The sequence below is a fragment of the Moschus berezovskii genome, chromosome 12, assembly GCF_049115385.1.
Source record: "Moschus berezovskii isolate FMDL1 chromosome 12, NW_MosBer_1.0, whole genome shotgun sequence".
NCBI lineage: Eukaryota > Metazoa > Chordata > Mammalia > Artiodactyla > Moschidae > Moschus > Moschus berezovskii.
The window spans coordinates 25,583,244-25,598,299 of NC_142471.1; the positions used below are offsets into that span (position 1 = coordinate 25,583,244).

General features: G+C 35.3%; 1 protein-coding gene across 4 annotated transcripts in view; it reads left to right on the forward strand.

Annotated features, from left to right (window-relative positions):
• TET1 (tet methylcytosine dioxygenase 1) overlaps positions 1-15,056 on the forward strand; it is a 147,865-nt gene that overhangs the window by 90,795 nt on the left and 42,014 nt on the right. For all 4 annotated transcript variants that reach the window (XM_055425598.2, XM_055425599.2, XM_088841931.1 and 1 more), the window contains 3 exons: positions 3,795-6,111; positions 9,372-9,462; positions 10,004-10,097. In XM_055425598.2, the coding sequence (XP_055281573.2) occupies positions 3,795-6,111; positions 9,372-9,462; positions 10,004-10,097 (2,502 nt within the window). The remainder of the gene's footprint in view (positions 1-3,794; positions 6,112-9,371; positions 9,463-10,003; positions 10,098-15,056) is intronic.

Consider the following 15,056-nt stretch of genomic DNA (forward strand, 5'->3'; position numbering starts at 1 on the left):
TACCAATACTATGAAGAAAAGTAGTAAGAGCAAGTATCCTTGTCTTGTTTCTGATCTTACAGGGTATGCTTTCAGCTTTTCACTGTTGAATATGATGTTAGCTATGGCTTATGGCTTATTATAATGGTCTTTATTATGTTGAGGTATGTTCCCTCTATATCCACTTTGTGATGAATACATTATTTGGATGTATCTTTTGTTTTACCATGCCAGCAAAGCTTGTGAGATCTTAGTTCCCTGACCAGGGATTGAACCTGGGCCAAGGCAGTGATAGTGCTGAGTCCTAAGCATTGGACTGCCAGGGAATTCCTACTGTTTGTATATTTTAAATTAAAAGAGATATTTTAATTTATCATGTTATCACATGTTATTTTGGGTTAATGATATATTATGAATATCTTGCCATGCAATCACTGGATTGATACATAGAATAATGACTACACATTAATTCACAGTGTGAATATATGAGGGTTTATTTCATACTTTCTCTAAATGTTATATTGTATTATGATTTGCTTACATTTTATTTTTGCAATTTGGATTGCATTTATTTTCATTTTCTTCTGGTAAGAAGTTGGATAGATTTTCATCCTTTTGATTTCCACCTAAGTGAATTACTTATGCCTCTTCTTTCCTCAGTATTCTGTTGAGTCATTTTCCTTTTTAATTTCTCAGGAATTTTTTTTCATTAAGAACAGTAACTATATATCTTATATTTTTCCAGTCGATTTTTTAAAAATTTCAATATAAAAATTTTTCAATAAAATTTTCACTTTAATTGTGACAATGTTTCTCCTACCTTTGTAAGTAACTATGCATATCAGGCAGTGAATACAGTTTACATCATTATTCAGTACTTGGACAAAAAAACCATACATAAAAGATTTTTATGATAATACTTATCTTTACTAAACATAGTATACTTGTTTTTCTTTAATATTCTATTAAAAACCATTTGTTACAAAGCATGAAGTTGGTATTGGGACTCAGGTTGTGATCAGCAATTTAAAAAGCAAATTATGATGTCTTTGCCTTTCAGAGTGTTAATATTATATGTAATCAAAGGAGTCTGTCTTTTTTATGCCTTGCCACTTTTTGTTCTTGCTTTGGAAGATTTTTCCTACTTTCTAAATTTTCTTCTATTTAAATTATTAATATATCTGGAATTTTTGTTGTATGTTATAAGGATCAAACTTCTTTCTTGTCATTATTAAGAAATTGATAATTTTCTCTGCTGCTTACAAATGCCAGCATTTTAACAATAATATTAAATGTTATTGAACTTAGTCTCTTAATTTGTTTATTTACCTGGAATGCTTAACTTATTATTCCTTTTAATATTAAAATTTTATATACTGCTTTTTTTAAAAAATTGACTATCTTTTTTTTACAAAGTTGTTATGTGTATGTAATATACATATAGGATAATGTATATATGATATTGCATTTTTAAAATGAATTTTGACATGTTAAACATTGCCTATGTAACCTGTACCCTGACAGGAAATTAGATACGGCCCTTCTGAACTCTGAATCTTTTTTTCTTTTTAGTCAATACTCTTGGTTTTTCTATTAGAGTCAATTATATCATAATTTTTTCAGTATTTTTATAATTAGATTTTACTGTCTTTCAGGCATTGACTAAAACATCTATCACCATGTTAAATATAAAGATTATTTTCCATTTGCTCCTGACAGAAATGTCCCCTCTTGTGTCATCCTGTGGTATAACTTTGGATGAGCACTGTGCAGCAGTCGGGATCTTAGTTTTCTGACCAGGGATCAAACCTGTGCCCCCTTGCATTGAGAGTGCAGAGTCTTAACCACTGGGCTGCCAGGGAAATCCTTGTTTCAAGGTTTACAAAAAATAGAGATTAGAGAGGGTAATCGGAGAAGGCAATGGTACCCCACTCCAGTACTCTTGCCTGGAAAATCCCATGGACGGAGGAGCCTGGTGGGGTCGATAAGAGTTGGACATGAATTCACTTTCACTTTTCACTTTCATGCATTGGAGAAGGAAATGGCAACCCACTCCAGTGTTCTTGCCTGGAGAATCCCAGGGACGGGGGTGCCTGGTGGGCTACTGTCTATTGGTTCGCACAAAGTCGGACAAGACTGAACCGACTTAGCAGGAGCAGAGAGGGAAATACTGATTCCTTAATGAGTTCAATGTTTCACTCAGAAACAATGGCAGTGTTCGGGAATTAAAGGTGATTTTTGCAAAATATTGTGAATACAATCATAGAATTATACAACTTTAAATGGTAAAATGATGAATTTTATCTTACGTGAAGTTCATCTCAAAAAAATTTTAAAAATTGATATCACTATCCACTCACCAGAATGGTTAATTTGTTAAGACAGAAAATGCTAAGTTTTGATAAGAATGTGAACTAATTGTTAACAAAAATGGAAACATATTAACAATTCTTGTGGGAGTATATATCGATAATCACTGTAGAAAATTCTTTGGCCTGTCTCCTAAAACTGAAGGTGTACGTACATATATATTAATACACACACTGAATGATCCAGCACTTCCGTCCACCCCATGTATATATAAGTTCACCAGAAGATAACAGTAATATGTTATAATGTACTTTGTTGTAGCCAAAAACAAAAATGAATGTCCATCTACAGTAGAATTGAAAAATACATTGAAAAAATAGAAAAAAGTAGAAAAAAATATATTCAATCAATGAATTACTGTATAGCAGGAGGAATCAATGGGTTAGAATTATACTTTACAACATGGATGACTACCACAAATATAATTTTGAGTAAAAGAAAATCAGTGGTATAAAATATGGAAATAAGCAAAAGAAATCTAAGATGTCAAATCAGTGGTGTGATGGAGTGATGATGATAAGTTTTTTTAAATTAACTTTTAAATTTTTAAATCAAAATATAGTTGATTTGCAGTGTAACTGCTGTACAGCAAAGTGTTTGTTATATGTATATAAATTCTTTTTTATATTCTTTTCCATTATGGTTTATCATAGGATATTAAATATATATGTGCAATGATGTAGGACCTTTTTTATTAGATGTAAATTTCTTGGTGGGATTTGGGTACATAGCAGTTTTGTGAAAATTCAGCAAGCTATATAATTATTTATGAGTTCAGTTCAGTCGCTCAGTCGTGTCCGACTCTTTGCGACCCCATGAATCACAGCACACCAGGCCTCCCTGTCCATCACCAACTCCCAGAGTTCACTCAAACTCATGTCCATCGAGTCGGTGATGCCATCCAGCCATCTCATTCTCTGTCATCCCCTTCTCCTCCCGCCCCCAATCCTTCCCAGCATCAGAATCTTTTCCAGTGAGTCAACTCGATATATTTTTAAATTTATTTAATTGAAGGATAATTGCTTTACAGTATTGTTTGTTTCTACCAAACACCAACATGAATCAGCCATAGATTTACCTATGATGATGTATGATTTTTTGTATGTGAGTGTCTCATTACAGTTTACATTGAAATAGTAGGTATTGCTCATTGAATGACACCAATTGTGAAAATATTTTACAATTTTTTTTAATTGTAAAAAAATTTTATTTTGGAAAAAATGAATATACCAAAATATTAACAGGCATGGGATTAAGATGGTTCCTACCTTTCTTTTTTCTTTTCCCCTTATTGATTCTTTATAACTTATTGGAAAATATAAAAAGTGAAAATAAAATGTTTTCAAGGATTTCACATTTAGTTGCTTTTAAGTTGTAGAGTTCTTATGACTCTTCCTCAGATATTGGAGTAGATTATATGAGTAATTTCTGTGTTTATTTTATAGGCAAATTTTGACAACAAACTAGTAAATGGCCCCAAGTCAGAATCCATGGAATACAGTAGTTGTGCTCATGAGGAAGAACAGAGATTGGAAGTGAATTCATGTCCCTTAGAAAATGTAACTAAAAATGAAGAAAGTATGACAGGAATTGAAGTGGAGAATTGGACACAAAACAAGAAGTCACACTTAACTGATCATGTCAAAGGAGAATTTAGTACAATTAAAACAGAAGTTGAAAATTTGAAAAACTCTGAAGATGACAGGAAAAAAATTCTACTTACTGACCTCCTTGAACCTCAAAAATTGTTTGCACAAACTGTAAGAAATGGCATTAAAAATGTACACTATTTACCAACTGAAACAAATGTGTCTTTTAAAAAAATCAACATTGAAGAACTTGGCAAGGCATTTGAAAACAATCCTTATAAATTCCTGAAAGACACCGCAAACCATAACAATGTCATGAGCACCATTGCTACCAGTGCGAGCTGTGATCATCTCAAGGGGAAGAGTAATGTTCTGGTTATTCAGAAGCCTGGCTTTAATTGTAAGTCTTTCCCGGATCCTGTGAACTGCAACTTAAATAGTCATACTAGTATACACAATGAAAGTGATCAACCAAAATCCCTAGAAATTATAGCAAATAGAGAAGTAAAAGGAGGATCTACACTTCAACCAAGTCTCCTATCCCTAATGAAAGATAGGAGATTAACACTAGAACAAGTAGTGGCCATAGAAGCTCTCACACAACTTTCAGAAGCCCCATCAGAAAATTCCTCTCCATCAAAGTCAGAGAAGGATGAAGAAACAGAACAGAGAACAGCTAGTTTGCTTAACAGCTGTAAAGCTATTCTGTATTCTGTGAGAAAAGATCTCCAAGACCCAAACTTAAAAGGGGAGCCACAGAGCCTTCATCACTGTCCGTCTTTGGAAAAACAAAGCTCATGCAATGCTGTAGTGTTCAATGGCCAAAATATCATTTCTAAGTCACACAACAGCTCACCTAGTGACCAACCATCCACAAAGGCACAGCAAAATTCAACGGTCACAAATTCAATATCACTTTTTATATCAAATTCATCTAAAACTGATACCAATAAAAATATTGCTCAAGGTAGGATTACTCTTGACAGTTCTAGGAATTTGCAGCAGTTGACCACAATAACTAGCAAATCAGAGTATTGTAACCAGTCACTGGACAACAGCATCAAGTTGGATTCAAAGGATGATTCATCATGTCAAGATTCAGTTCATAGTAAAATAGAAGAAGATGTTGCCGCACAGTTAACACAACTTGCATCAATGATTAAATTCAATTATGTGAAACCAGAGGACAAAAAAGTTGAAAATACACCAACAAGCCTTGTTGCATATAATGTACAGCAAAAGTATAACCAGGAGATGGGCACAACACCACAGAAACCAACTTCCAGTGTACAAACTAATCAAGGCTCATCAGTAACAAAGCAAAAGAACACAATCCAGAAAAAGACAAAATCTACTCCATCAAGAGATAGACGGAAAAAAAAGCACATGATCATAAGTTGTCAAGCAAATGACCAGAAAAAGCAGGAACAGTTGTCATATGAGTATAGTAAATTACATGACATTTGGATAGCATCTAAATTTCAAAGATTTGGTCAATTTGGTCCACATGATTTTCCCATTCTATTGGGAAAAATTCCTCCCCTAACTAAAGTATGGAAACCACTAACTCAAACAAGTTCAGCATTAGAACACAAAAAATTATTTCCTCCACTCGCTCAGATAAAATTTGAGAGATATTATCCTGAATTAGCACAGGAAAAGATGAAGGTTGAACCCTTGGATTCTATCCCCATAATCCAGTTAAAAACAGAATCCAGTGGGCAGGCGTTTACAGAAAATGCATATACTCAGGTACAGTCAACAGTGAATGTCAATCAGAAAGCTCATCCTTTACTCCAGCCAGCCTCTCCAACCAACCAGTGTGCTAATGTCCTGGATGGCAGTGACCAAAGACAGTTCCAAGAGGATGTTAAAGACCAACCCATGCATCAGAGACTGCCAACATTTCCTGGTATCTCTCATGAGACCCCTTTACCAGATCCAGCACAAATTCTCAGGAACCTAAACGTAGTATGTTCAGGTGGAATTACAGTGGTTTCTACCAAAAGTGAAGAGGATGTCTGTTCATCTAGTGTTGGAACATCAGAATTTTCCCCAATAAACAGTGCACAGAAAAGTTTTAATGATTATGCGATGAACTTCTTTACCAATCCTACAAAAACCCTGGTGTCCACAACGAAAGATTCTGAATTGCCTACTTGCAACTGTCTTGGTAAGTGCATGAATGTGTGTTTCATTTTTTTCTTGCCTTAATTGCCTCAAGTCATGATCAAATAAAGTTTGATTTATGTTTTTATATGTGACATTTTGGCCCCATTCATATTCTAGCTAGGATGGACTAAGTAATTCTATACCCATTTTTCTGTGGGACCTTATTGACACGGGTCAGATAAATGGATCATGCAACTGGTAATTCAGAAAGTTTCTTAAGTGGAAAATTTGATTTCGCTCAAGCTAGATGTCTCTCAAGTTGTTTATTGTGCACATCATAAGAATGAATTCCATTAATACTTTATCAGTTTATTCTTCCTATATTCAGAAAAATTTCAACCCTTAGGCCTTTTGTTTAAAAATATGTATTTAAAAAATAATAAACAAAAACATGTATTTTTAAATTGTATTTTTTAAATACGTATGCAGAGAACACAAAATATATGTATAACTTAAATAACCATAAGAAAAGTATCTGTGTAATTGCTAACCCAATCAAGAAGAAAATGATTCATTGGTATATTCCAGAATGGGCAGTTAAAGGATTGACTGGAAGGATGGAGTAAGTATATCATTCTGATATACTTTTTTAACCACAATAGAAAAAATAGTGAAGTATAACAATTACTTTCAGTTCTTGATTATTCAAAGTGCATTTAATATTCTGAAATGAATCCTTCCATTTTTCTGTCCATCATTCAGCACTGTTTTGACAACCTACCTCATGCCAGGCACCAAAGATAGGTTCCTCTCAGAATGAAGAGCCTTTTAGAAGGGTCGGACAGTCTGAAGGGGTGACAGTGCTGTCTGAGTGGGGTTGAACTGAGAAAGAGAGATTCTCAGACCAAGGACAGAAGAGTGTAGTAATGATAATGGCTCCAATTCCAAAGCTTTTCCTGCAAGTCTCATAACTGCTGCATCCTTGACTTGTGATATTAACAAAAACCCACCAAAGGGAAGGCTCATTATCCCCATTTTACAAGTGAAGAGATTGAATCAGAGAAGTTCATAGTTAGTAAATGATTAAACTGGAATTCAAAGACAGACATTCCCAGCTCCAGAGGCTGTATTTGTAACTTCCACCCTCTGTTGCATCAAAAATCTGGAAAAGAGACCTTTTTTCAAAAAAATGTCATTGAACATGGAAAAGAAGTCTTTATTTTTATTTTTTGAAAAGAAGTCTTTAAAATGCCATAAATTTATATAGACCTGAGCTAGTCTAATTTAACCCTATACATAGTTTCGATAAGATGATTAGCTAGTTTGAAAACTCTTTCCTTATACATACTATCTTGTAACATTGTAGAAACTGAGACAGCCAGGCTTTCAAAGTTTATTCAGTACCTGCAGTGGATCTGGAACTATGTAATAACGCACTGTCAGTTACATGTTTTCCTATAATTGTTCCATTTGAGATTATTGTGTTCATTGTGTAGAGATGGGAATTTAAAAAGAAAAACAAAAGAGCAGACTCGGAAATCATCCCAAGTGAGGGTAAAGTATCCCAATCATATACAAGGGTGTAAAGGATTTCTAAGAAAGTGTTATGCCCTAGCAAAACTAGAGTAGTTAGTGTTCCTCAAATTTATTGGCATTTTAGGTGGGGTTTGAATGAATTCCGGGAGTTGGTGATGGACAGGGAGGCCTGGCGTGCTGTGATTCATGGGGTCGCGGAGAGTCGGACACAACTGAGCGACTGAACTGAACTGAACTGAATTATTTGCTATCTGTGTGTTTGTTATCTATTGCTTTATCTGTTGTAGGCTGTTTAGTGGCATCCCTGGACTCTTCACTAGCTAGCAATAACACACACACATACATGCATACAGTTGTCACAATTCAAAATATTGCTAAATATCCCCTTTGGCAAAACCATCCCTGATTAAGAACCATTGCTCTAGATTTTTGTGTTATTTAATCGCAAAGTCATGTCCAACTCTTTTGCAACCCCATGGACTGTAGCCTGTCAGGCTCCTCTGTCCATGGGATTTCCCAGGCAAGAATGCTAGAGTTGGTTGCTGCTTCCTTATCCAGGGTATCTTCCCGACCTAGGCATCGAACCCATGTCTCCTGTATTGGCAGGCAGATTCTTTACCACTAAGACACCTGGGAAGTCCTGCTTTAGATCACCAATAAATTAAAAATTATTCACTGCTATCTTGCTTAAGTAGCCACAAAAATAATCCTATGTTGTATTGGATATCCAATTTAAATGGTAAGTAATAACCTTTTATTGGAGAAGGAAATGGCAGCCCATTCCAGTGTTCTTGCCTGGAGAATCCCAGGGACGGGGGAGCCTGGTGGGCTGCCATCTATGGGGTCGCACAGAGTCGGACACGACTGAAGCGACTTAGCAGCAGCAATAACCTTTTGGTGTAGGGAGACATGCATTCCCCATTGATTCTAGTTAGACATGATTCTCAGAGGCCAAATTAAAAATAACATTTTCTAAGAAGTACTTAATTCATATTCACAAAAACTCAAATGATACAGAAATATGGTGCAAGTATCTTTTTCTAGAGGAAAACGGCTGCTACAGTTTTTCTATTAATATTGTTAGTGGTTTTAATTTTTGCAAAATTTTTTTGTAAAAATTTTTACAAGTTTTACAAAATTTAAAACTTTTAAAACATACTCCATTTGCAGCTTACTTTTTAAATTGGATTTTTCAGTGTCTGTAAATGCTATTTTTTTAATAGCTGTATCATATTCTACTGTACAAATAACCTCAAATTTAAACTATTACTTAATTGAAAGATTCAGTGTTTCTCTCTTTTGACCTTACATATTGTAACAATGAAGATTCTTGTGTACATGTGCATTATAAATAGTTAGGCATGTGTGTAATAAAATAAATTAGCAGTGCAATTGTTGGGCTCAATTTGGGGGGAAGGCTCAATTTTAATAGAATTCTGAGGCAATGCTTTTAAGATGTATTGCTCTAGGATAAATTAATTTCGTACCTCAATTTTTAAAGATCTTTTTTTAAAGCAGAAGATCTGAGAATAAATGCTACCCAGAACTTAAAATATGTTTTTCCTTCTCTGATTCTTAGAGAAAGAATGGATTAATTAGAAGCAGAAAAAAGGGATAAGTTACACTCCAGGGCCTATTGACATAGTTTTTAATTACTAAAGCTTACCAAAATCTTGTCAAGATTCATTGTTCTGAATTAAAAAAAAAAAAAAGTAAAAATAGCTCTTCCGTGCCCCTATGCAATTCTGTAAAGCTTTGGGTCTAATAATCTTGTTCCTTCCACAGATCGAGTTATACAAAAAGACAAAGGCCCATATTATACACACCTTGGGGCAGGACCAAGTGTTGCTGCTGTCAGGGAAATCATGGAGAATAGGTGAGGAAATATGTTTCCCTGTTAAAATCATTCATTATTGGGGACCTAACTCAATGCAGAGATATGATCTCTGGGAACAAACAGGAGGTTAATGGAAAAACTTCAGGAATATGAGTTGGATGTTTCTTAGGACCCAGGAAAAGCCCAGTGTCATGGTGTCCCTGCCAAGTCATTCACACGAGCCACTGGGAACTCAATAAAGACCCTCATGAAGCAAGGCTGTCTTTGTTAAATGCAGACATACTTATTTTTATATTATTGTATAATCGTAGAAATAGTTAAAATTACCTTTGTCAACACTACATTCACATTGGTTTTGCTTGTCTTGGAGCCAGGCCATTTTTTTAAAAAGAGTGATCCTTAAGGACAAGTAAATAGAACTGGACAACCAAAATATCTGCCACACACAAGTAAATTTTTAACAAAGTTATTATTATGAGGAGTGTTTGATTTTTGTGCTTCTGTAAATCTTTATCTTATGCCCATAAAGATGTTAAAAGTTTATTTCAATGATTTTCCCTTCACTGTGTTTCATACTTAGGTATGGTCAAAAAGGAAATGCAATAAGGATAGAAATAGTAGTGTATACGGGGAAAGAAGGAAAAAGTTCTAATGGGTGTCCAGTTGCTAAGTGGGTAAGTATTTTGTACTTACACATTTTCCAAAATGTATTTACTCTACATAAAAACTAAGTTAGTTAATTTTTTCCATGAAACATTGACTAGGAAAATACCCACCTCCGTTATTCCCAGGGAAATAAGGAAGCTATTTGTCTTAGCCTGGGCTTTTTATGTTAATGAACAAAAGGGTATGGCATTCCTAGTCTGTATATAGTGATCTAGAGTCATCATTCTTACCAGTTTTTTTTTGTTTGTTTGTTATTGTTGTTACTTTTTAGAGAGTATAGAGTGTGCTTCTAATTAGACAGCATAAATAAATAGTAAATAAATATATATGTATGTGCTTTACTTGCTCAGTCATGTCTGACTCATTGCAACCCCATGGACTATAGCTTGCCAGGCTTCTCTGTCCATGGAAATCTCCAGGCAAGAATTCTGGAATGGGTTGCCATTCCCTTTTCCAGGGGATCTTCCCAACCCAGGGACTGAACCCAGGTCTCCTGCATTGCAGGTGGATTCTTTACTATCTGAGCCACCAGGGAAGCCCAAGAGCACTGGAGTGGGTAGCCTATCCCTTCTCCAGGGGATCTTCCCAACCCAGGAATCGAACCAGGGTCTCCTACATTGCAGCCGGATTCTTTCCCAGCTGAGCTACCAGGAAAGCCCATTTGTTTCATGGGGCCACCTTAATGAAGGTCATGCAATATTGAAAGCAAAATAAAAAATTTACAACATATTTCCAAAATTATTTCTATAACTACTTTGAGTTTTCTAAAACTGTGGTGCTATCAGAGGTAAGAACTGGACTTAGCTTCTTTTGAAAGTTCTCAACAGAGAAACAGTGTCATTACTTGCCTAGCCAAATGTATATTTTCAGGAGGAAATTCACATTCACAAGTATGTTGACCAGTTTCTTTGGAAATTTTCACTAAAGGATCAGTTGAGACCGTCTCCTATTTGTTTGTAATGATGACTATCATGATGATAATAAATAATAACAGTAACGACTACCTTTCATTAAATATCAGGCACCATGTTAAGTACTTGACATACATTGCCTCATAAATCCCCACAGAGGGACTCTTAAGATTTTGGAAAAGGAAAAGTCATTATTTTTATGCCCAATTCAGAAGAGCAAAAAAAATTAAAAAAAAAAAAAACAACCAAAAAACAGAGGGTTTGAACCTGGCTATTCCTGAAGCAAGACGATTGGTGTACTTTCTTTTGTTCTAGCAAACTCTATGTCTTTGTTTGTTTTGTTTTTATTTTTGATCTGGCATGTGGGATCTTAGTTCTCTGACCAAGGATCGAACCTACACTCCCTACAGTGGGAGCACAGGGAATCCTAACCACTGCACTGCCAGGGAAATCTCTATTTTGGTTATTTTTCAACCAACCTCTGGAAGGTGACAGCAGTGATAAGCACAAGAACTGGGCATGAACACTAAATGTGTCAGAATACTTTCAGTTTCTTCAGTCTATTTGGAGTGCATAGTCTTATCAAAATATCAAGTGATTCTCCACACATATAACACTACCCCAGACAGCGAAGTAAATCTTTGTAGCTCCCCTGAAGGCTCCTTTGCCTGCTCCCCATTGGTAACTCCATGTATAATAACCACTATTTTAACCTCCATGTCTATAAAGATCTTTTAGATAATTTCTATATCATTAGAACCATACAGAATGTACTCTTTTGTATCTGTCTCCTCCCTCATCATCTATAGAACATGGGTTCAATAGTTGGAGATACAGAAAACATGTGAAACTATGAATTGACTTGATAATAGAAGATATGTGTTAAGATGAGGAGATGAAAGGAGCCTGCATCTCTGATACCAGTAGAATTGCTGTACGATCTAGTTTCCTGATCAGGGATTGAACCTGGGCCCCCTGTTTTGGGAGCTTGGAATCAACCTCTGGGCCACCAGGGAAGTCCCATCCTCAGGCCTCTTAAACCTGGATTTCTCTAACATAACAGAATTTTTTTTCATTTCTTTAAAACCTATTAGGTAGTTTTCTGTTTTGTGCAATAGAATCGAGTCCCAAATAAGATACCTGCCTTTAATTTGTTCAGTGTGAGTGAATTTGGAAGATAAATAGAATTTTAGGATGAGAAAGGTAAGTGAAGGAACTTGTGTTTATTGAGAATTTTTCATTGGCAGGCTCTGGGCTAGATACTGGGGATACAAGTGTGAATTAAAGTTTATCAGTCATTTCATTGTGTAGAAGGGAAAAAACTGGCCCTGAGTCATATCAGCTATCACAAACGCATTTTAGACTAAAGTTCGCTTACTCTATAATAGTCACATGAATGTTTCCTGGTGTCATCTTGCTTCTCAAGAACTAAAATTTTCTGAAATGTTCCCTAGAAGCATAAAATTTTCCCTGAAGTTTCCTTCATTTTAGTATTTGAGGTGACACTTGGATCGGGGTGGTGTCAGTGCTTGTGAAGTACTGTTTCCCAAGGATCAACTTCTTGTCTTACTGTGTACAGTCCTGTCAACTCAACTGTGAAAGTTACACGGTTTCTCAATTTCCACAACATAAACCCAAACAAGCCAATCACCACATGTAAGAGTTTTGGTGAAGATAAACCTAAACACTGTTTAGTGATCTTTATTTTTATATTTTATTCACTCTTGAAAAAGTTGTTTCAAAACATTTTAAAGTAAGAAATAATACACATTATCCATTTTTTTCTGTTGGGTTTTTTGGCTTCTATTGATTTTTATAGAAGGTTCTTTAGAAAATTAATCATTTGTGATAAGTTGCAAATGTTTTCTGTTTGCTTTTTTTGTTGCTGTTTTTTAATTTAGGGGATCTTAGTTCCCCAACAAGCGATGAAACTCATGCCCCTTTCAGTGGAAGCATAGTCTTAACCACTGAACAGTCACAGGAGTCCTTCATTGTCATATTTTTTAACATTCTGATTTTTTTTAATGAGATGAAAATTTAAGTTAAATTTTTAATGAAAAGCTTTGCTTTTATGGCTTTCAGTTCAGTTCAGTCGCTCAGTTGTGTCCGATTCTTTGCGACCCCATGAATCACAGCACGCCAGGACTCCCTGTCCATCACCAACTACCTGAGTTCACTCAAACTTACCTCCATCAAGTCGGTGATGCCATCTAGCCATCTCATTCTCTGTCATCCCCTTCTCCTCCTGCCCCCAATCCCTCCCAGCATCAGAGTCTTTTCCAGTGAGTCGCATGAGGTGGCCAAAGTATTGGGAATTTCAGCTTTAGCATCAGTCCTTCAAACGAACACCCAGGACTGATCTCCTTTAGAATGGACTGGTTATATCTCCTCACAGTCCAAGGGACTCTCAAGAATCTTCTCCAACACCACAGTTCAAAAGCATCAATTCTTCGGCACTCAGCTTTCTCCACAGTCTAACTTTCACATCCATACATGACCACTGGAAAAACCATAGCCTTGACTAGATGGACCTTTGTTGGCAAAGTAATGTCTCTGCTTTTTAATATGCTGTCTAGGTTGGTCATAAATTTCCTTCCAAGGAGTAAGCTTCTTTTAATTTCATGGCTGCAATCAGCATCCGCAGTGATTTTGGAGCCCCAAAAAATAAAGTCTGATACTGTTTCCACTGTTTCCCCATCTATTTCCCATGAAGTGATGGGACCAGATGCCATGATCTTAGTTTTCTGAATGTTGAGCTTCAAGCCAACTTTTTCACTCTCTTGAGGTGGCCAAAGTATTGGAGTTTCATCTTGAGCATCAGTCCTTCCTATGAACACCCAGGACTGCTTTGCTGCTGCTGCTGCTGCATCACTTCAGTCATGTCCGACTCTATGTGACCCCATAGACAGAAGCCCACCAGGGTCCCCCATCCCTGGGACTGCTTTAGTGTATCTTAATTAGAAAAAATTTTACAACTTCTAGCTTATAAATATTTTGCAAATTTTCTTTTTATAATATTTGAATGGTTTCATTTTTCTTTTTTTATTTCATTTTCTTACACTTACCTATTTTATTCCTCTTGTATGTAAAATGTTAGTCACAACTTATAGTTTTTCAACGGACTACCCTACTTACGTAGGGTAAACAACACTACTTAGTAAATAATTGTTCGTCTTTTTCCTATTTATATATATTTTCAAATTTAGATTTTATATTCTACCACATTGTTATGTTTCTCCTGCATCATAATCAGCTTACTCTGATTATTTGGGTTTAAAAATGTATTTCATATCTGATAGAGTTAATCCTTCAGCAATTTCCTGACTCTTCTTGCCTTGTTTATTTTTCCATATGAGTTTATAATCACCAGTATCTTTGTAAGAATAAATTTCTTTTGATATTTTGATTGAAATCTTTAGAGTTTGGAGAATTTACAGTTTTGATATTTAGTCTTCTTATCCTACATGCTATCCTTTTCCGTTTGTTGATGTCTTTCTTTGTCCTTCTGTAGTGTTTTTTTCCTATAGTTTACATGCTTCCTGTTTTTCAATTTATTTCTCTTTATACCTCAGGTGTACAATCATATAATATATAATGACAAATTTATATTCCCCTTTAAAATTTAAACTAGTAAATTCTTTTTTTCATTTAATACAGTTATTCTAATAAAGTAATTCCAAATTTAAATTTCTTTAAACATGGTCTACTTATCTTTTTCCTCTCTTTGGGAGAGAACTTTTAAGCTGAGAAGTGAGTGACAAGAAGGAGCCTTGTATGCAAAGAATACCCCTAAGAGCACAAGGAAGAACATTCCTAGGCAGAGAGAAAAGCAAGTACAAAGGTCGAGGAAGAGAGTGCATTCTTTAATAATCAGAAATCTAGTGAAGTAGAGGAGGTAGAGAATGGAAGCAAGTGAATATAAAATGGCAGAATGTAAATTGGCAGAAACAGTAGCCTAAGTGGTTTTATTAGGCCATCATGAGTTTTAGTCCATGAATATGAAATCTTTGAAGTATTTTAACTTGGGATATATTAAAATCCCTATGACTTCCCTCA